The sequence below is a fragment of the Elgaria multicarinata genome, chromosome 6 (genome assembly GCF_023053635.1).
Source record: "Elgaria multicarinata webbii isolate HBS135686 ecotype San Diego chromosome 6, rElgMul1.1.pri, whole genome shotgun sequence".
NCBI classification, from domain to species: Eukaryota; Metazoa; Chordata; class Lepidosauria; order Squamata; family Anguidae; genus Elgaria; species Elgaria multicarinata.
The window spans coordinates 110,632,084-110,654,078 of NC_086176.1; the positions used below are offsets into that span (position 1 = coordinate 110,632,084).

Consider the following 21,995-nt stretch of genomic DNA (forward strand, 5'->3'; position numbering starts at 1 on the left):
TGCACGGACCCCCTACTCCGCTTCACTTTAAGATCTGCCATTTTCGGATCGGCCCGCTCCGCCCCGCCCCCACTCCGCCTGTGCCCACTCCGCTCCGCTCGGAGCTCCGGATCCGGATCGGAGCTCCGGTCCCCCCCCATAGGGGGGGTTACCGGGCCCTGCCGCCATCGCCGCCCATGCGGCGACGGCGGCAGAGCCCGGTAAGGAGGAGGGGAGCCTTACCTGCCTCCGTCCGTGGTCCGTCGCCGTCTTCAATTGAGCCCGTGGTTCCACCAGGAAGTCTGGGCCGCAAGTGCGGCCCAGACTTCCTGCTGGAACCACGGGCTCAATTGAAGACGCTGACGGACCGCGGACGGAGGCAGGTAAGGGAGAGGAGGGCGGGGGGGGTTACCGGGCCCTGCCGCCATCGCCGCCCATGCAGCGACGGCGGCAGAGCCCGGTAAGGGACCAAGGGGGAGGGGGCCTTACCTGCCTCCGTCCGCGGTCCGTCACCGTCTTCAATTGAGCCCGCGGTTCCACCAGGAAGTCTGGGCCGTGCGGCCCAGACTTCCTGCTGGAACCACGGGCTCAATTGGAGACGCTGACGGACCGCGGATGGAGACAGGTAAGGGAGAGGAGGGCGGGGGGGGTTACCGGGCCCTGCTGCTGTCGTCGCATGGGCGACAGCGACAGCGGCAGGGCCCGGTAAACCCCACTTACCTTTCCGGCGGAGCTCCGGATCGAGGCGAAGGATCCGCCTTCACCTCGATCCTCTTCGCCACGCTCCGCCGGCCCCCCAATCCTCTTCGCCTCCGCCTTAAGGGCAGGCGAAGCCCCCCGCTCCGCTACTGCTTCTCCGGTCCGATTAGAAGTGGAGCACATCCCTAGTAGAAAGGGCCTTAGTCTGGAAGGTGCAAACTGTGCAAAATCCAGATCAAAAACAAACTAGAATTAATTTCTCATACATCCCTAACTGGCACCTTGCTTGCACAAAACATCACTCTACCCCTGAGCTATGGCTTTAGCACCTGATACACCATTTTGTCTAGACCTGGCTTCATATGGTTCCTCCCCCCCCGGCCCCAGCAACACTCCCTCCACTTACCATCTGCGTTGAGGATGTGTTCCGGGGGAAATGATGCATCCTTTGAGTAGCTAAGTAATGCTGATAATGCTGTGGAACTGGTCTGACCTGGAACTGGTTAGGAGTCAGGCCAGCATCGACACTGAGATCCCTGGAAGGATGAAACCAAAACCAGGCATATAATGAGTCCATCTTGCTTTTTGAACAACTTCTTTTTTTGCTCATCACATGGCTGCCCACTTCTGTAGCGAGCAATTGGCACCTGCAGTACTTACCTTCCTTACCTGGCCTAAGGTTTGCTGTAACATTGCCACACACACCCCGACTTTTATGTTTTTATTGTCTTTTCCCCCTGACTGGACTCTTATGCTTTTAACTCTTATACTTTTGGGGTCAATACTAGGGTGACCACGTGTAAAGGAGGACATAGCTCCTGTATCTTTAACAGTTGCATAGAAAAAGGAGTTTCAGCAGGAGTATGAAGCACCTGGTGAAATACCCTCTCCATCACAACAGTTAAAGCTGCAGAAGCCCTGCCCTCTTTTGGATCTGTTCACGCTAGGCAGGGCTCCTGCAGCTTTAACTGTTGTGATGGAGAGGGTATTTCACCAGGTGCTTCATGCACCTGCTGAAACTCCTTTTTCTATGCAACTGTTAAAGATAAACCATGATGAAAAGGGAATTTCACCAGGTACTGCATATATACAAATCACACCTGCTGAAATTCCTTTTTCTATGCAACTGTCAAAGTTACAGGAGCCCTGACCTCATTTTCATATGGTCACCCTAAAGCAGGCCGGCCATAATGATCAGGAAAATGTAAGTGTGGTGAGTGGGAGGTGGGTTCTGGGGTCAAGAAAAAAAGGTGTGGCTCTCATGCTTAAATTATCTTCCTTTGCCCTGAGCCACACAGTGGCAGGATGTACACTTCTGTGCATAGCAACCTCCACACAGGTGAAGGCTGAAGGTTAGGGTGGTGCTGGAAGGTCCCACAAGAAAGTTTACTGCAAGCAAGTTCAAAAAGTTAGAAGATGTCCTGATAGTCCCCCAGATATAGTATCTGCTTTTGCCCAATAGTGGGTGGATGGTCAGAAACTAGATGTAATGGAGCAGCCATGTTGGGTTGTTCCATGTCTGGTCCATGTATAAATGGTGGTCTAATTTTTTAAACAAAAAGGTCATGTGGGTGAGGGGAGGGACCATAACACAATGGTAAAGCTCTGTATACATGACCAGGGCAGACACATAACTATTTTTTAAAGAAAGCTATAAAGACTGATCCCTTCCAGCAGCCCTATCCAGTGGAATTTTAGGATCCTTTTAGGATGCTTTTAGGATGTTTTTTAGGAAGTTTTAAAAATGTATACTATGTTTTCAATCAGCATTTAATGTATTTAAACTTGCTGTTGTTCCCTGTCTCGATCAAAATGGAGAGGCGGGTAAGAATTATTATTATTATTATTATTATTATTATTATTATTATTATTATTATTACTTATTATTATTATAAAATAAATATGGCTGCCCCCTTCGCATCTGATTTGGCCTAGTGGGAATCCTTGTCTAGCAAGCGGCACAGACCCCCTCCTATCCAGTGCTTTCCAGAGGGCACTTGGGGTCTTCAAGGAAAACAGCGGCTCACAATAACAACAAGCAAACATCCTTCAGAATTTGCTTAGTTTCCCCCCATTAAGTCTATAACAAAAATAACTTCTTTTGAAACACCTTTATTTCCAATGTTGCACCAGTCCTTGCACCTCATCTGTAATGACTTATAGTTTTATGTAAGTTTAATTAAGACCTATTTTCTACGTGGCAGGACCGGTGGCAGGACACAGCACCCTCAGATAGCTGCCAGGGGTGGTTAAGGGCCCACTTTTACAAATGGCAGTCCTCTATTTCAATGGCTGCCACAGGACTGTCCTCTATTTTGAAGGTGTCCTCTGTTTGAAAGGCTGTCTAGGCTAAGTCAGGTATAAAGATAAAGACTTAAGGAAGAGCTCGCCCTTAAAGTTGCCCATCAACAATTCCCGGACGACAGACTGGGCACAGCACACAATCTTCCACACTCTGTTGAGCTGTACTGTATTTTTATGTAACTTATAATAATGGTTTTGAAATTTGCATCTATACATATAAATTAGGATATGAAATTTTCGTGCCAACGCATATCCTCTTGAGCCCTCATTTTGGTGATCTATGCCCTCTTTTTGGCAATTCACAGGTAGCCGTCCGAGCTCCCAGGACCATGTGCCCTGCCCCCACCCCCATGTCACATGGCTTGGAGACACCATTTCTATTTCCCACAGTGCCCCAGGGTATTGTGGGAAACTGAAACAGTGGCATCATGGTGCTAATCATGGTGGTGGTGATGGTGGTGGTGCAACCCACTAGGGTCTTCTGAAGCAGGAGAGACACCCAGAGGGAGGGATGCTGAAGGCCCCTCAGAACTGGATCTGGCCCTGTCAGGTGATTTACTATCTGGGAGCAAGGTTCTATTCTGCTTCTCATCTTCTCCAGTTTTCTGAACTATTTATTTATTTATTTATTACATTTATACATTTATATCTCTTGCAAGGAACCCAAAGAAGCTTACACGGTCCTTCTCCTTCTCTCCATTTTATCCTCACAACAACCCTGAGAAGTAGGTTAGTCTGAGAGCCAGTTACCTGGCCCAAGGATACCCAGTGAGCTTCATGGCCATGTGGGGACTAGAACCTGGGTCTCCCAAGTCCCAGTCCAGCACTCTAGCCACTACGCCACATTACTTCTCAAAACCTCTTTCTTCACTCAGTTAAAGGTACAGTCCAATATTTCAATCAAAACCTTTTATCCTGACATTATCCTATCCAATTTGTTTTTTTGTTTTTTGCCTTCTACAGCAGTCCATAGAATCAAGCTGTGAGACATTTACAACTTCTTCACAAGCAAGAAGATAAAAGATTCACACTCAGTTCCAGGTGGAAAACAATTTGTTCTGAACACTCCCTGAACTGTTGAAACAGGCGTGTATGTGTGGTTATTTTTAATCCTCCACTGTTTGTAAAGAAAAAGGATAGTCTGTGTGGCTCGGATTTTACATTCAGGGTAAATTTATGACACATGAAAACAACAGGGAAAGGTCACCACCTGGTGACTGCCCAACATAAAAAACTAACAGGAGATTTAGATTCAGAAAATGAGGTAGTGGGAGAAATACGTCTTAATGTTTCGGGGAGGAGAGGGGAACGTAAGAAGAACATAAGAATAGCCATGCTGGATCAGGCCAAGGGTCCATCTAGTCCAGCACTCTGTTCACACAATGGCCAATCAGCCACCACCCAGGGATGAACAAGCAGGACATGGTGCCACAGCACCCTCCCACCCATGTTCCCCAGCAACTGGTGCACACAGGCTTACTGCCTCAAATACTGGAGCTAGCACACAACCGTCAGGGCTAGGAGCCATGGATAGCCTTCTCCTCCAGGAATTTATCCAACCCCCTTTAAAGCCATCCAAACTGGTGGCCATCACTACATCTTGTGGTAGTGAGTTCCATAATTTAACTATGTGCCGTGGGAAGAGCCACTTCCTTTTACTTGTCCTGAATCTCCCACCATTCTGCTTCATGGGATAATGACCCCGTTGGGTTCTAGTATTATTAGAGAGGGAGGAAAAAAATATACAAGAGCTTATCTCCTTCCCTTCAGTTACAGGCCCTCCAGATGGCTGTGAAAATATTTGTTATTCTCTTTTAAAATCTTTAATTTCTGAGTATCTTCTGTCCATTTAGTTTTCTATTGGATGATATAAGAATTCACTTTGTCACCTTAGAATGGCCTCAATTTCAACCTTGCAGACAAAGAGCAGCTTACCAGTCTGTTCCTTCGGCTAAATATCTGGGAGGTGGGCCCATGGCTTGAGGAGTCTGCAGTTGATGGCCAAATTCGAAGCTTGGATGTAACCGATGAGGCTGGACAGACACGCGCTCCTGAGTCCGCCTGGGGGAGGGAGGGGGGGAGAAAGATGAGTGAACTGCTTCTCTGCGCCTCTCCCAACGCGCATGGTGGAGGCTGGCCATCCCACTGTGTGTGAATGTGAGCATGCATGTTAGCCTGCTTTGCTAGGATAGTTAAGTTTGCTTAGGGTCGGCTTGACATATTGGAACGCATGATGGATTTCATTAGACAAATTAGAACTGTCTCTGCAGAGGCCACCAGTGAGGGAGGAAGCAGCAGCCAGGCCCCTCTCCACCGTGCCTGGGTCCAGCTCCAGCTGAGAGCCCCCTCCCTCCTGCTACCAACTGTCTCTGCAGAGGCCACCAGTGAGGGAGGAAGCAGCAGCCAGGCACCTCTCCACCGTGCCTGGGTCCAGCTCCAGCTGAGAGCCCCCTCCCTCCTGCTACCAACTGTCTCTGCAGAGGCCACCAGTGAGGGAGGAAGCAGCAGCCAGGCACCTCTCCACCGTGCCTGGGTCCAGCTCCAGCTGAGAGCCCCCTCCCTCCTGCTGTCAACTGTAACTGCTGAACTTTGCAACTAAGATTGTAGTGCCTGAATTTGCTTTCCTTTTCCCCCTCCTCCTCCTCCCTCCCAATCCCCTTTCCTTTTGTGTCATGTCTTTTAGATTGTAAGCCTGTGGGCAGGGACTGTCAAGAAATACTTTTGTAAGCCGCCGTGAGAGCCTTTTTTGGCTGAATGGCGGCATAAAAATCCTTAAATAAATAAATAAATAAATAAATAAATAGACAAATGTTACATGGGTGGTGTGCAGCTTTAAATACTTCTGTGAGTCTCCTTGGCTTCTTAAGAATGAAATGAGAGAGTAACAGGCCAGGGGGGTGTCTAGATGACGTCGCTTTGCTGCTTGTTCCCTTCAAACCCCTGAGGCATCGCAGTTGCAGGGTGGAAGTGGCAAATCTCCCTGGCAGGAGGGAGCATGGGCTTTCAGGGCAGCGCCCACGGCCATTCCGCTCATTGAGCCTTCTGCCTGCTCTCTGCCCGGCCTTCCCGCGCATTCTGCCGACCTACCCTGGCCCTCGATCCATCACCGAAATGAGGCCACCACCAAAAGACAGGTCAAGGAAGGTGGTGACCTCAGAGTAAAGGAAAAATCCGCAGTAAGTCAGACACTTTTTAAATGCGCTGTTCCATGGCAAAGCGCCGTGGTGGCTGCGAGATGGCAGCTGTGCCGTATAAACAATGCAGCGCCACAGCGCAGCCGCCACAGGGTCTACAGGGCGTATAGACAAACCCCATGACCATGGTGAGCTCAGGACTTAGGAGTTAGACTTTTCGGATTAAAGCCATCTAAATTCACACAATATGAAAAGCTCTTCGGCTGTGTCCTGTGGATAAAGGAAGGCATTTTTGCTAATAGCTGGAGTAATACAGTAACCCACCATCTTGAGAAATAAAAAAGTGCAAAAATACGATTCTGCCCTTGGCTGCCCTTACTTGACCAAGAATTGGGTAACAATGGTTTCCAACCAAGGCATCAAGGCAATGCCAATAGCCCTTTCCAGTCAACTGATCCAGAATGAATGAATGTTTGGGGTGGTGGAGCAAGATCATACGAACATAAGAAGTTGGCCGAGACCAGGTCACACTCTTTGTTGCTTAGCTCATTATTACCCAGTGATGCAGCAAGGAGCAAACATCCAGATGCCCCATCCACCCAAATGACCACCCAGAGAGCTGCAGGTAAGGGGAGAATCCTGACTCCCCACTCCCTGCAGCCTCCTCACCCTTCCCCCTCTTCCCCCCTCACCCCACCCACCCAGAGCCACTGCCATTGGGACTTACTTTTCAATCACATCCTTCTCCCTGAGAACTGAGCCATGGTTTAAAGTTACCATGGAGGCTCTCTGTTTTTAATATATCTATGGCCACAAACTACAGCAGCCATAAAGGGCCATTCCCCTTTACGGCCGTCATAATTTGCCATCATAGCTATATTAAAAACTTTATTGTGGCTCAGCTCTCAGTGAGGAGGACGTGGTTTAAAGGTAAGTCCCAGAGGCAGTGGCAGCAGTGGTGGGAGTGACCAGGGAAGGCAAGGAGAGCAGGGAGGTTGTGGGAAGTGAGTCCGGTGTGTCCAATGAACTCACCTGGACTCACGACTGGCTTTGCACTGGCTTTCCTGGGTAGGTGTGGGGGAGTGGCCCAGCAGCACTGTCCTGAGTTGGCCGAAGATGCCCCAAGGCTTTGGTGCTGATTTGATTCAGCATCGGGTTGCCTCGGGCCGACCCTGTACTGCCTCGGATTTGGGCTGAGGTGGGTCGAATCAGCCTGTCTCAGCTCAGATTTGGAGATTCGTCCCGAGGCTGTGCACAACCCAAGTGCTAAGCATCAGGCCAGCAAAAGCAATCTCCAGGTTGGATCCAGATTTAGTCATACTCACTTTAGACCCAATGACATCAATGGGACTTAAGCTCGGGACTTACGTTCCATTGATTTCAATGGATCGATTCTAAATATGACCAAATTTGGATCCACCTAACCCCAACTCCATTTTTTTATCCTGTAGTTGTAATGGTGCCACAGTTTAAGTGAGTTTAAAACATGATGAACCCCCGGTAGAGCAGATGAATACTATCTATTGGATCAGAATCCTCAGGATACTGTAAAAGTGGCCAGTTTTTGTGCAGCTGCCGTAAGCCAACGGACGTTGATGTTGAAGAGTTTTATTTTTGAACAATAGTATTTTAGATTCAGGCTGAGACTGCTGCGTTTTTATGTATGTATTTTATTGCATGCATTTTATTGCATGCATTTTATCGGAGGGTTTAATACTATTATTGATGATGTTTTCTGCTGTACTGGTCCGTGACCGAAATAAATAAACTGTACTGTACCGTAAAACATTACACTTGGCACATGCTCAGAGTATTTGTCTTTTTTTAATCAGGGTTGGCAAACAGGCCTTTTTTGTTGGTTGTTTTCCCTCCTTTTGGCTGTAACATATCAGGAATTTAATGCATAAAATGATGATTTGGGGTGTGGCGAAGATAAACATTAATTGTATGTTTCGCAATTGAAGATATACTAATACTTAGACCCATCTAAAAGGGACTCACATAAGACCATTAAGACCAGGGTCTAAAATGTCCTAGGTGTGCCACTGTTATTTTCTATTCTGAATGGTTCCAGTTTGCCAGAGTCTCAGACAGGGGGTCCTTCCCACTGCCAGCTACCTGATCCTTTTTACTGGATGGGGCCTGGGATTGAATAAGGGGCTTGCGGTGTGCTAAGCATGTTGTCCCATTCTGTGGTCCCTCAAGGCTTGCTGGGGAAGCTGGTAGTAAGATCAAGGCAGGAAGTAAGTAGGACTTTGGGCCCAGCTGGCTGGAACCCTTTCCTGCTAGGACAATAGGAGGATGTTGTCTCAGCAGGGAGATAAAGCCAACTGAAGCCTTATGTAAGCTGACAAGACCCATCTGTGTGCTCAGCTCTGAGGAACTTACTAGACTTTTTAAAGGACCCTCACCTAATTTTGTAGACTGAGATTTCGGCAAGGATAGGGTGACCATATGAAAAGGAGGACAGGGCTCCTGTATCTTTAACCGTTGCATAGAAAAGGGAATTTCAGCATGTGTCATTTGTATATCGAGAGAACATGGTGAAATTCCCTCTTTATCACAACAGTTAAAACTGCAAGGGCTATACTAGAGTGGCCAGATACAAAAGAGGGCAGGGTACCTGCAGCTTTAACTGTTGTGATGAAGAGGGAATTTCACCAGGTTCCCCATATATACAAACGACACCTGCTGAAATTTCCTTTTCAATTCAACTGTTAAAGATACAGGAGCCCTGTCCATCTTTTCCATATGGTCACCCTAGGCAAGGAGAAATGCCAGGGACTCATCACCAAGGCTAGAGGATGATGGCAGGGCTGTGTCCTCTGGCCAAGAGGGCTCTAAAGAAGGCGCTGACTGTCTCACCCCCGAGGAAGTAGCCTGTGCCTCCGCATCAACAGAATCCTCTGCTGCACACTGGAAAGCCTGGGGAGTAGAGGTCATGACACACTGAGCTCTAGTCTCTCCCCATCATGACCAACACGTGTTCAGAAGACTGTGGAAACAGACCCTCCATAAATATAAACCAGATGGTCATTGGCTCTATATGCACAATAGGGAATCTTGGAGGGGGGGCGCGGGGGAGAGAGAAAAATTCCAAATAAATGGACAAGCTGATGCATAGTGCATACAGTCTGTCTACACAGCGGGCCTCTTCTGAGCCGCAGTCTGACTCCTGCTGCCACAATCACACTCCCTACACACACACACGCACACATATGTTCACTCACCCTGGATCAGTTGTCTGCACAGAGCTTAAAGATGACCTGCAGACAAATCAATAGAATATATTTACAGACTGAACAAAGTGAATGCAAGAATCGCTTGGGTGGATTAAACCAAAAGGTCCACCTTCTCCAGCACTCTAAATCTCGAGGCGTGATCAACCAGCTACCTCCACGGTGCTGCAGGGCATCCTAGAGAAAGGCACGCTGTCATCAGTCCCCAGTACATGTCCAGAGCGGTGCTCTTAGGGTTGAACTACAGGGCCCAGGTCCAGAGCTCTGCAGTCCAGAGGACCCCCCAAATGCTGGCACGGTTAATTATTTCCTTTTTAAAAGAGGTCAGGCAAAGCTGAACCTCGTGGGGGGGGGGGACGGGGGGGGACAGCCACATTGAGCCTGAATTCTATTGTAAAACATTTTGTCAAAAAGGAAATTCAGTGCTTTCTTTACTGCTGCCTCCTGGTAAGTAGTAGGGGTGTGCACGGACCCCCCCACTCCGCTTCATTTTAAGATCCGCCATTTTCGGATCGGCCCGCTCCGCCCCGCCCCCGCTCCGCCCTGCCCCCGCTCCGCCTGTGCCCACTCCGCTCCGCTCGGAGCTCCGGATCCGGATCGGAGCTCCGGTCCCCCCCCATAGGGGGGGTTACCGGGCCCTGCCGCCATCGCCGCCCATGCGGCGACGGCGGCAGAGCCCGGTAAGGAGGAGGGGGGCCTTACCTGCCTCCGTCCGTGGTCCGTCGCCGTCTTCAATTGAGCCCGTGGTTCCACCAGGAAGTCTGGGGCGTGCGGCCCAGACTTCCTGGTGGAACCGCGGGCTCAATTGAAGACGGTGACGGACCGCGGATGGAGGCAGGTAAGGGAGAGGAGGGCGGGGAGGGGTTACCGGGCTCAGCCGCCATCGCCACCCATGCGGTGACGGCGGCAGAGCCCGGTAAGGGACCAAGGGGGAGGGGGGCCTTACCTGCCACCATCCGCGGTCCGTCGCCGTCTTCAATTGAGCCCGCGGTTCCACCAGGAAGTCTGGGCCGCAAGTGCGGCCCAGACTTCCTGCTGGAACCACAGGCTCAATTGGAGACGCTGACGGACCGCGGACGGAGACAGGTAAGGGAGAGGAGGGCGGGGGGCGTTACCGGGCCCTGCTGCTGTCGCCGCATGGGCGACAGCGACAGCGGCAGGGCCCAGTAAACCCCACTTACCTTTCCGGCGGAGCTCCGGATCGAGGCGAAGGATCCGCCTTCACCTCGATCCTCTTCGCCACGCTCCGCCGGCCCCCCAATCCTCTTCGCCTCCGCCTTAAGGGCAGGCGAAGCCCCCCGCTCCGCTACTGCTTCTCCGGTCCGATTAGAAGCGGAGCACATCCCTAGTAAGTAGGGGAGAGAACACAGGAGCATTGGGAGTGAGCTGAGGTGGGGTGGGGAGCAGAGCAGCAGAGCACCTAGGACAGCGCTGGGGAGGGCGGTCTGGAGGGCATCTTGTCCAGGACTCCCCTCAACATTGGCGGTGCCACTGTACCCCTCCTGTTTATAGTTTGGTTCTTTAGGCTAAGATGTGCACTGAACGAATCAAATGCGAACGCCTTTCCTGGATGGTAACTGCTTCAACCAGTGGGAATGCAGGTTATTCAAGCTTAAATGAGCTCCCTTGAAAAAATAAACATTCTCTCCCAACGCAACCTAGCTATACCTTATGCTCAACATCTAAGGTCATCCTCCCAGTGCCTACTCCGAAGGAGGCTTGGAAGACAGCAACGAGGGAGAGGGCCTTCTCAGGGGTGTCCCCCAATATGAAATAATCTCCCCAAAGAGGCCCGCCTGGTGCCAACATTGCTATCTTTTAGGCATCAGGTTAAGACTTTTCTCTTTTCCAAGGCATTTGGCAGCATACGATGAATTTTATTTATTTATTTTATTTATTTATTACATTTCTATACCGCCCAATAGCCGGAGCTCTCTGGGCGGTTCACAAATTTTAATCAAATCCAGATCTATTTTTTAGGTTTGGCTGATAGCTCAAAGTTGGTTTTAGATGTATGTTGTCTCTGTATATACTGGGCCTGTTCAGATGACAATTCAGGCTCTGTGGTTAGCAAAACCGTGGTTCTCTGGGGTTAGCACTAACCGCAAGCTGTGCTGTTGCACACAACACTTTAAGCCACGGTTAGAGCCGCTCACCCTGCTGCAGACGGTCTGACTGTGGTTAGTGAGTGAGCAGGGTTTAGCAAAACGCATCGCCTTAAACCCTGCTGCTTAACCAAAGAGCCTAAACCAGCAGGGTTTAAAGTGTCTTCTGAACAGGCCCACTGTCTGTTGTGCATGTTTTTACGTTTTTAATTTTTGCATGTCGTTTTTAATTTTTTAATTTTTGTAAACTGCCCAGAGAGCTTCAGCTATGCGGCAGTATAGAAATGTAATTCTTCTTCTTCTTCTTCTTCTTCTTCTTCTTCTTCTTCTTCTTCTTCTTCTTCTTCTTCTTCTTCTTCATCTTCATCATCATCATCATCATCATCATCATCATCATCATCATCATCCTACATATAGAAAAACAATGTATTGACCAACCTGCTTACAGACTGAACTGACCAGCAGCTCCTAATGGCAAATGTAGGGTGACCCTATGAAAAGGAGGACAGGGCTCCTGTATCTTTAACAGTTGTATTGAAAAGGGAATTTCAGCAGGTGTCATTTGTATATATGGAGAACCTGGTGAAATTCCCCCTTCATCACCACAGTTAAAGCTGCAGGAGCCCTGCCCTCTTTCAAATCTGGTCACTCTAGTATAGCTCCTGCAGCTTTAACTGTGGTGATGAAGACGGAATTTCACCAGGTTCCCCATATATACAAATGACACCTGCTGAAATTCCCTTTTCTATGCAAGGAGCCCTGTCCTCCTTTTCATACGGTCACCCTAGGCAAATGGTCACTCAGAGACCTATCCTCTCCTCACTTATGCCGTTGATTTACGCCTTGAAAGCCATCTTCCTTCAGCCTTCTACGCCTTTGGCTGCACTGGCTGGGGCTGATGGCAGCTGTAGTCCCAACCCTATGGAGGCAGCCCTAGTATTTTGCAAACCCTGGAGGAGGACCTTCATGCTTGCAGACAGAGAGTCATGCGGCAGCAGCTAGATGCCCGGCTGCCCGGGGCAGGGGCAGGGGGAGGCGTGCGGCTCACCTGGGATGAGGCATGAGTCGGCGGTGTTGAGCCTCAAGGAGCTGCTGCTGGAGGAGGTATTGCTGGTGAAGGGCCTGAGGTAGGAAAGAGGGTCCCGTCACATCCTGGAATGGCAGGGCAGGCAGAGGCGGCAGGGGCGGGTGCAGCGGGCCACTGTGCTGGTGAGCGGTCGCCATGTGAGGCTGGACGGCGTGAGGCAGGGGGAAGTCCGCGGAAATCTGAGGCTGGGGGCCCAGGTGGAAGTGCCGGCAGGAGGTAGCATGAGGATGCTGAGACCTTTGAAAAGGAGCGCCTGGAAGACAAGTGCAGATCGCCGGTCAGGGAGGCGGGCGGGCGGAGGAACGACACCCTGCAGGCCTTTCTTTAGCAGCGGGCTAGAAAGCACCATCCACCCAATCAAGTGGGGGGTGGAAACAGGGGGCTTGATTCAGTCTGCCCCACTCCTGCCCCGTTTGGAACAGGTCCTTTTTCCTGATGAAATAGGGACACTCTTAGGATTATTCTTCCACCAAGGATCATTGTCCCTTCCACTACTGTACATAGCACTATTTTACACATTGCGCTAATAGCATACATTGCACTATTTCACACTGCACTATTACACTAACAGTGTGCATTGAATGATTGCACATTGCACTGTTACATTAATAGTGTACATTGTACTATTGCACTTGCACTGTTACACTAACAGTGTGCATTGAATGATTGCACATTGCACTGTTACATTAATAGTGTACATTTAACTATTGCACCTTGCACTATTATACCAATAGTGTATACTGTACAATTGCACACTGCACTGTTACATTAATAGCGTACATTTAATTATTACACATTGCATTATTATACCGATAGTGTATACTGTACAATTGCACACTGCACTGTTACATTAATAGCAGACATTTAATTATTGCACCTTGCACTGTTATACTAATAGTGTATACTGTACAATTGCACACTGCACTGTTACATTAATAGCGGACATTTAATTATTGCACATTGCACTATTATACTAATAGTGTATACTGTACAATTGCACACTGCACTGTTACATTAATAATGTACATTTAACTATTGCAACTTGCACTGCTATACTAATAGTGTATACTGTACAATTGCACACTGCACTGTTACATTAATAGCGGACATTTAATTATTGCACATTGCACTATTATACTAATAGTGTATACTGTACAATTGCACATTGCACAGCCACTAGATGGAGCAGGAAGTGTGTGCATATCCCCTCTACACAGCGGCCCACTGCTCCGTGGACTTATAGTTGGTTGTCAGCCAGGGACAACTCAGCAAATGCTATGACTTGTCCACACAGACTTGTACAACACTTGGTTTCTAATTGCAATCCGATGCAAGTTTACTCCATCCAACTGCATTCAATGCAGCTTATTCCCTGGTGTGGGCATATAACATTGCAGCCCTAATCAATGGAAGTGTTAAGATTAATCAACAAAAAGCTTTACTCTGTACAGCACCACGTACATTGATGGTGCTATATAAATAAATTAATAACAATAAATTACAACACCAGATGGCTTGCAGCCAAATGCATGAACTCCGCCCACTGAAAACATCGCAGTTAAGGCAAAGGGAGCAGACACGGAAGTTCTGCCTATGGGGTGTGAGCTGCAGGAGCTCATCCACATGGGCCAGCCACCAGCTGATGCCCGCCGCCTTCACATGATAAACATGCATGTGTGAACTAACCTTTACTCAAGAAAAAATTCCATTCCGTTGCTTGAGGTGGAAGCGACCCACAACTAAAGTTTGATGGATTCTGCCTGATTGTAATCATTGTATGAAATAGGGTGACCATATGGAAAAGAGGACAGGGCTGCATGAGTTAAAGCTGCATGAGCCCTGTCCTCATGAACAGATATAAAAGGGGGCAGGGCTCCTGCAGCTTTAACTGTTGTGATGAAGAGGGAATTTCACCAGGTGCTGCATGCCTACAAATGGCACCTGCTGAAATTCCCTTTTCTTAACAACCGTTAAAGATACAGAAACCCTGTCCTCCTTTTCATAGGGTCACCCTAGAATGGAAGATCATCAAACAGTGATGACAATGCAAATTAGCTTGTGTGTGTGTGTGTGTTCATTAAAAAGGCCACAAACAAACCGATTCTGTACAGCCCACACATTTATCAAAATGTCTTTCAACTCAAAAGGATACAGATGCCCCTAATCCTTAATAGACTCATGCATAAGCCCTCATTCCCCATTTCGCCGGCTTAGTTTTAGGGAATCCTTACTCAGCGAGTCTCCCGAGTTTGACTCCTCTTGGGTGGTCTTAATCTCACTCAGCCTTTAAGTAACCTTTACACAACCTCCATTAAGCCTAAAATAAACCAAGCAGGACTTGCAACAGAAGGATGACCTCTCCACCCACGCCATTTACCAGCTGATATCAGGGGAAACGGGAGTTAGCATATTCATCACACACACCCCGACTGACCCCCACCCACTTCACATTCCATTTTCCCCTCCATTGAATTGATGCTAGAGCTGCAAGAGGTACAGTGCAATCCTATGCAGGTTTACTCGGAAGTTACTATGCAGAGGTAACTGTGCATAAGCTTGCAGCCCTTATCAATTGCATTCTTAAGATTTGTCAACCAAAAGCTTTAGGTGATTACAACCGAGTGGGGCTGACAATTAAAAGCACGCTCATTCATAGGTTGTCCTCTTGTTATACCAGACTCTGCTCTTGCGTCTCTAACTTGATCTGTGGACATAAGCATCTTTATCTACGTTCATATCCCATCCCATTTAGTACATTCCTCCCATCATGGAAATCGAGGAATAACCACAGAGATCCCAGGTGGTCTCCTATTTAGGCCCTTACCAGGCCTAAACCTGTTTCGCTTCAGCAAAGTGGCTGCACCATGTGTGTGATGGCCACCAATTAGACGCACTCATGGAGGAGAAGGTTCTATAGCCCTGATGGCTCTATATTGTGTCTAGTAACAGAGGCAGATGCCTCTGAATAGCACTTGCTGGGAAGCTCAAGCAGGTGGGTGTCAAATAGTGTTTGTTGTCTTGTTGTGGGCTTTTGTGGGCTATCTCCAGTATTCGAGGCAGTAAGCCTGTGTGCACCAGTTGCTGGGGAACATGGGTGGGAGGTTGCTGTGGCACTATCTCATGCCTTGTTGGTCCCTGGCCGATGGCTGGTTGTCCACTGTGTGAACAGAGTGCTGGACTAAATGGACCCTTGGTCTGATCCAGCATTAGAGCACTTCTTACGATCTGATGTTCTTATGATAAGCATTTTCTTGACTACTGTGCAATCAAAATGCTGGACTAGATAGGCTTTTGGTCTGATCTAGCATGGTGGTTTTTTATGTTATGTGATCTCAGAAGTGACATGCATAACTGGCAGGTCTCTTGAAGGGAATCCCACCAACATCAAGTCATTGCTCGTTTCTGAGTATTGGTCCCGCCCCCCAACGCACACACACACACACACAGGATGAATCAATACTTTTTAGTATTCATAAACCCTGGATGGGATGTTAAGAACATAAGAAGAGCCATGCTGGATCAGACCAAGGGTCCACTTAGCCCAGCAATCTGTTCCCATGGTGGCCAACCAGCTGTTGACCAGGAACCCACAAGCAGGACACGAAACCAACGAATGCAACAACACCCTCCCCAGCAACTGGTGTACGTAGGCATGCTGCCTCTCTGATACTGGAGGTAGCACATAAACCTCCGGACTAAAAGCCATTGATAGCCTTCTTTTCCAGGAATTTACCCAACTTCCTTTTATTTTATTTTTATTTTTTTCATAATTTTATTTTTTTAAAACATCAAACAATACAACATGAAACAATGCCCCATAATACACAATAATATAAAGTAAACAATTTAATAACATATGTTCTAACTTAATTCCATTTAACATAACATAATTAACATAAGTGTGCTCCCTCCAACCCCGGGATCTTATTCATATTTCCAAAATCTCATTACTTCCTCTGGGGGTATTTTCCCTCTCCCCTTTAATAGTACAAATTCTAAAAACTGCTTCCATATTCCTTCAAAATCATTCGTTTTTATCATTCCTCTTCTAACTTTCATGTTACATGTTAATTTATCATTAATAGCAATATCCCATATTTCTTTATACTAGGGGTGTGCACGGACCCCCCGCTCCGCCCCGCGGGCCGATCTGAAAATTTCGGATCGGCCCGCTCCACTCCGAGCCGCTCCGCCCATACTCCGCTCCTCTTCGCCGCGGAGCTCCGGCTCCAAATCTGAGCTCCGCAGTGAAGGGGAGTGGTGCCAGGTAAGGCCGGGAGAGGAGGCCGGGGGGGGGGGGTTACCAGGCCCTGCCGCCATAACCGCCTGTGCGGCGACGGCGGCAGAGCCCGGTAAGGGACCAAGGGGGAGGGGGGCCTTACCTGCCTCCGTCCGCAGTCCCTCGGCTTCTTCAATTGAGCCCGCGGTTCAGCCAGGAAGTCTGGGCCGCAAGTGTGGCCTAGACTTCCTGGTTGAACCGCAGGCTCAATTGAAGAAGCCGAGGGACTGCGGACGGAGGCAGGTAAGGGAGAGGAGGGGGGGTTTACCGGGCCCTGCCGCTGTCGCCGCATTTATTTATTTATTTATTTATTTTATTACATTTATATACCGCCCCCCCCCAGCCGAAGCTCTCTTCGACAGCAGCAGGGCCCGGTAAACCCAACTTACCTTTCCGGCGGAGCTCTGGATCGAGGCGAAGGATCCGCCTTCACCTCGATCCTCTTCGCCACGCTCCACCGGCCCCCCAATCCTCTTCGCCTCCGCCTTAAGGGGAGGCGAAGCACCCCGTTCCGCTTCTAATTCGCCGGTCCGATTAGAAGCGGAGCACATCCCTACTTTATACTAGTCTTCTATATGATAATCCCCTTGAATCTTCCAGTTCCTAGATATCATTAGTCTTGCTGCTGTTAACAAATTCGTTAACAATTCTTTTGTCTCTTGATTACAATTCAATTCTCCATAAACTGATAATAATGCCACAATAGGTGTCTCTTCAATCTCCATTCCCAACCTCCTTTTAAAGCCATCCAAATTGGTGGCCATCACTACATCTTGTGGCAGTAAATTCCATAGTTTAACAATGCGCTGTGTGAAGTCGTTCTTCCTTTTATCTTTCCTGAATCTCCCACCAACCATTTTCATGGATTCTAGTATTATGAAAGAGGGAGAAAATGTCTCCCTATCCACATTCTCCACACCATGCATAACGTTGTACACCTCTATCATGTCTCCCCTTAGCCTCCTTTTTTCCAAGCTAAACAATCCCAGCTGATGTAACCTTCCCTCATAGGGGAGATGCTCCAGCCCCTTAATCATTTTAGTTGCTCTTTTCTGCAATTTTTCCAGCTCAAAATGGTAACATTCAAGTATTACAGAGAAACCTTCAGCGAGTAGTAATACTCAAAAGTAAAACATGGAAACCTGTAGAAAATACAGCAAGAAGGTCTCTCTAATGTTGATCTAATTTTAACTGCTGGTGTTACGGTTCCCCCCCCATCCCCCCACCCCCAAAAAACCATTTATTTATTTATTTATTTATTTATTTATTTATTTTCAGAAAATGTCTATACTGTTTTTTATTTAAAGTAATAATCCCCAAGCAGTTTACAAAGTAAACTTGCTATTCTCCATATATTGTTTTACTCTAGTCATATTGTTTCTTTCCGCAGCTGCAATATTATTTTCAAATGTGTTGTTTTGTTTGCTTTTGTTTCTTTGAGAAATGTATACTGCTTCATAAAGGAGTTTCCCATAGCGGTGTACAAAAGAAAACAGTAAAAATACAATAGAAAACGATGTGTTGAATTTCCAGTTCAACACACACACATCTAAAAGAGTAAGCAGCAGGTCTTAGATTATGATTTTATGTTGTTGTTTTTAATATGTTATTATATTGTTTTAATATAAAATACTTAAATAAATGAAAAATAAAAATAATATGTTGTGAGTTGTTTTGAGAGGGCTAAACCTGAAAGGCGCCAGCTAATTATAGAAACAAATAAAAATATAGCTCAAGGAATAATTTCCCCTAAACAAACACATAAGCCGAAGGTTCAAAAAGGGACAGGTGAATCTATCAATTTCAGTTTCTCTGTTTCTCAGTCTTGAACTTTTGAGAATTCTGCAAGTCTGAAGTTCATCCCAAACTTGGAGAATTAAAAAGGGAAAGGTTGCATGAATTTTTTGTGCACATTTCTCCTAATACATCTGTTTCCTAATATAATGCATTTTAAAATATTATTTTCCCGGATTTGGGCATTTTTGTACGCATGTTTTGATTAGAAAACTCCATTACGAAATTCTGAGAAGGGTGAATTTCCAATGGCAACAAAGTTTCAGTTCACATAGTGGTTCAAAAGTACAAAATTAACTAAAAGGCATACTAATTTCTCCCTAGATTCAAGACAGACAAAGAAAGTCTTTCCTCGCATAGCACATAATTAACATAAGGAACTCATTGCCACAGGATGTGGTGAGGGCTACTAACTTAGCTTGTTCTTTAAAGGGTTCAGAAAACGTTTAAAGGGATCAGATCAGCTGTTACGCACAACAATGGGACCCTACCACAAAATGTTGTGATCTCTCTGTCTCTCTCTCTCGCTTGTTTGTGTATCTGAGCTGGTGGCTGAGGGCTCTGAAAAAGCAACCATTAGCATCAAAGACAGGAATCCTGCCTCTAATGTGTGGTTTTGGGCTACATAACTGTTGGCACTGGAAAAATGAGTTCACTATTAGCAGGACGGATCCAACCTCCAAGGCCAGAGGCAGCCTACCTCTAAATCCCACTTGCTGTGGATAAACAACAGGGGAGGGCTACTGCCTAAATTACATCTATTCACAGTTTGTGTGTATCTTGGCGATATCTGGTCGCTTGCCACTGTTGGAAATAGGATACTGGGTTAGATGGCCAGTTGCTTAAATCCAGCATTGCTCTGCTGGTTAGGGCTGTGCAGGGACCCCCCAATCTGCCTCGGAGGTGATCGGGAGCCCTTGAAGCAGCCCAAATCCATCTTGGGGCTGCCTCGGGGGTTCCTGATCCACCTCGGCACAAAAGCCGAGGTGAAATTTGGACACTCCAAGGCAACTCGAAGTTTTACAGTGACGCAGATGGCAGAGGCAGAAGGTAAGCCCTCCTCCCCCCGCTGCCGCCGCCACTGGCTTGTGTCCGGCAGCTTCTACTCGAGGACACAAGCCAGCAGCGGTGGCGGCAGATGCAGGGGGAGGGGGAGGGGGCTTACCTGCTGCCTCTATCACCACCACCATCTTTCTTCTGGTGGCTTCCAGTGCTGCCAGAAATGAAAGGGTGTAGGCCGCGCGATAACTTAAAACTGGAAACCTCCAGAAGAAAGATGGTGGCGGCGGCGGAGGTAGCAGGTAAGGAGATGGAGGGGAGGGGGGACAGGGCTGGCTCCAAAGCGCCGAGGCAGCCCGAAGCTTCGGAGCCAATTGGCTTCAGCTTCGGACCGCCTCGGCCTTCACCCGAACCGCCTCAGATCCAGTTCGGAAGGGTCCGAACCACCCCGATCCGCTTTGGATTCGGGGTTTGGATCTGAGGCGGTGCACAGCCCTACTGCTGGTACTCTTAGATTCTGAACTTTTAACTTTTTTTGGAAGGATCACATTACACACACACACACACACACACACACACAGAGATACAAGGTAGGAAATACATTCGTTTGGTATGTATGATTTAACAAGATACAGGAAGAAATGTAAGCCAGGAAATATTAAGAAGTTGGGTAATTTCAAGGTGTCTTTCCCTGTCTGACACCATATGGAGAGGGAGAGAGGTGATATCCGGCCATTCCGGGTTGCCCTGTACCTCTTCTCTTAGGCCCTTTGTCCTGGCATCGCTGTACGTGCCATCCTTTCCCATGCAAGATTAATGCAGCAAGACCAACCGGATTTATTTGCTCCATTAGGTGTTCCCTCCCACTGCCTTCAACTCTTTTCTCTTGTACTTAAACAGCAATGACACATAGTAATTAAGGCTGCAGTCTTACATGCCCTGTCGGTTCAACCTTAAATACTGGATCCAGGCGCCTAGAAATGTTATTAACTGGGCTTTTTACAGCTCCCCAGCAGGGCTATGAACACCAGCCATCAGCAGGGTTTTTCATAGGCCTCAGGAAAGAGAAATCTGGGCTGTATCCAAGGAAAAAATAAAGGTAATTTTTGCAACTGTGGCAGGATCTACACATTTAAAGGATCTAGCTTTAAAACGGTTTATAACAGTAGTGACATCTGTTGGGGCCCAAGACACACTCCAGATACAGTTTTCAACCCATTTTCAAAGTGTCATATCCTGCTTGGTGTAGATTGTTTTAATTATCTAGGGTGACCATATGAAAAGGAGGACAGGGCTCCTGTATCTTTAACAGAGAAAAGGGATTTTCAGCAGGTGTCATTTGTATATATGGAGAACCTGGTGAAATTCCCTCTTCATCGCAACAGTTAAAGCTGCAGGTGCCCTCCTCTCATTTGTATCTGTTCAAAAGATACAAAATGTATATGGTGTATATGGCTCGGGTCCAGGTTTTTTGAAAGACCGTATTCTCCCTTATGAGCCTGCCCGTGCTTTGAGATCTTCTGGAGAAGCCCTTCTTTCAGTCCCACCATCTTCACAGGCGCGCTCGGTGGGAACATGGGAGAGGGCCTTCTCAGTGGCTGCTCCAGTGCTCTGGAACTCTCTTCCCGGGGAAGCTAGGCTGGCTCCCTCCTTGATGGGCTTTCGGAAGCAGGCTAAAACTTTTTTGTTCCAGCAGGCCTTTGGAGAATAATCTGGCCCTCCATCTATGTTAATGTCTTATAATTTTGTTGTGTATTTTAAACGTTTCTCCCCCAACCCCCCAAATGTATGTTTTAAACTTTGTAAGGCCACCTTGAGGCCCAGCATTGGGCAAAAGGCAGGATGCTAATAATAATAATAATAATAATAATAATAATAATAATAATAATAATGAGGGCAGGGCTCCTGCAGTTTTCGCTGTTATAATGAAGAGAGAATTTCACCAGGCGCTACACGCATTCAAATGACTCTTGCCGAAATTCCTTTTTCTATGCAACTTTAAAGATAAAAGAGCCCTGTCCAGCCCAAGACCGGTTTGAAAGTAATAAATAGGGATGTGCTCCACTTCTAATCAGACCGTAGAAGCAGGAGCGGAGCGGGGGGCTTCGCCTGCCCTTAAGGCGGAGGCGAAGAGGATTGGGGGGCCGGCGGAGCGTGGCGAAGAGGATCGAGGTGAAGGCGGATCCTTCGCCTTGATCCGGAGCTCCGCCAGAAAGGTAAGTGGGGTTTACCAGGCCCTGCCGCTGTCCCCCCGCCCTACTCTCACTTACCTGCCTCTGTCCGCGGTCCGTCAGCGTCTTCAATTGAGCCCATGGTTCCAGCAGGAAGTCTGGGCCGCTTGCGGCCCAGACTTCCTGGTGGAACCGCGGGCTCAAT

At 47.9% G+C, this 21,995-nt stretch overlaps 1 protein-coding gene across 1 annotated transcript in view; it reads right to left on the bottom strand.

The window, feature by feature from the left end:
* Positions 1 to 21,995, bottom strand: part of ARK2C (arkadia (RNF111) C-terminal like ring finger ubiquitin ligase 2C) — a 105,938-nt gene that overhangs the window by 14,851 nt on the left and 69,092 nt on the right. Inside the window, exons 2-4 of the mRNA XM_063128291.1 lie at positions 12,509 to 12,800; positions 4,918 to 5,043; positions 1,085 to 1,214 (exon numbers count right to left, since the gene is read on the bottom strand). Of these exons, the coding sequence (XP_062984361.1) occupies positions 1,085 to 1,214; positions 4,918 to 5,043; positions 12,509 to 12,800 (548 nt within the window). The remainder of the gene's footprint in view (positions 1 to 1,084; positions 1,215 to 4,917; positions 5,044 to 12,508; positions 12,801 to 21,995) is intronic.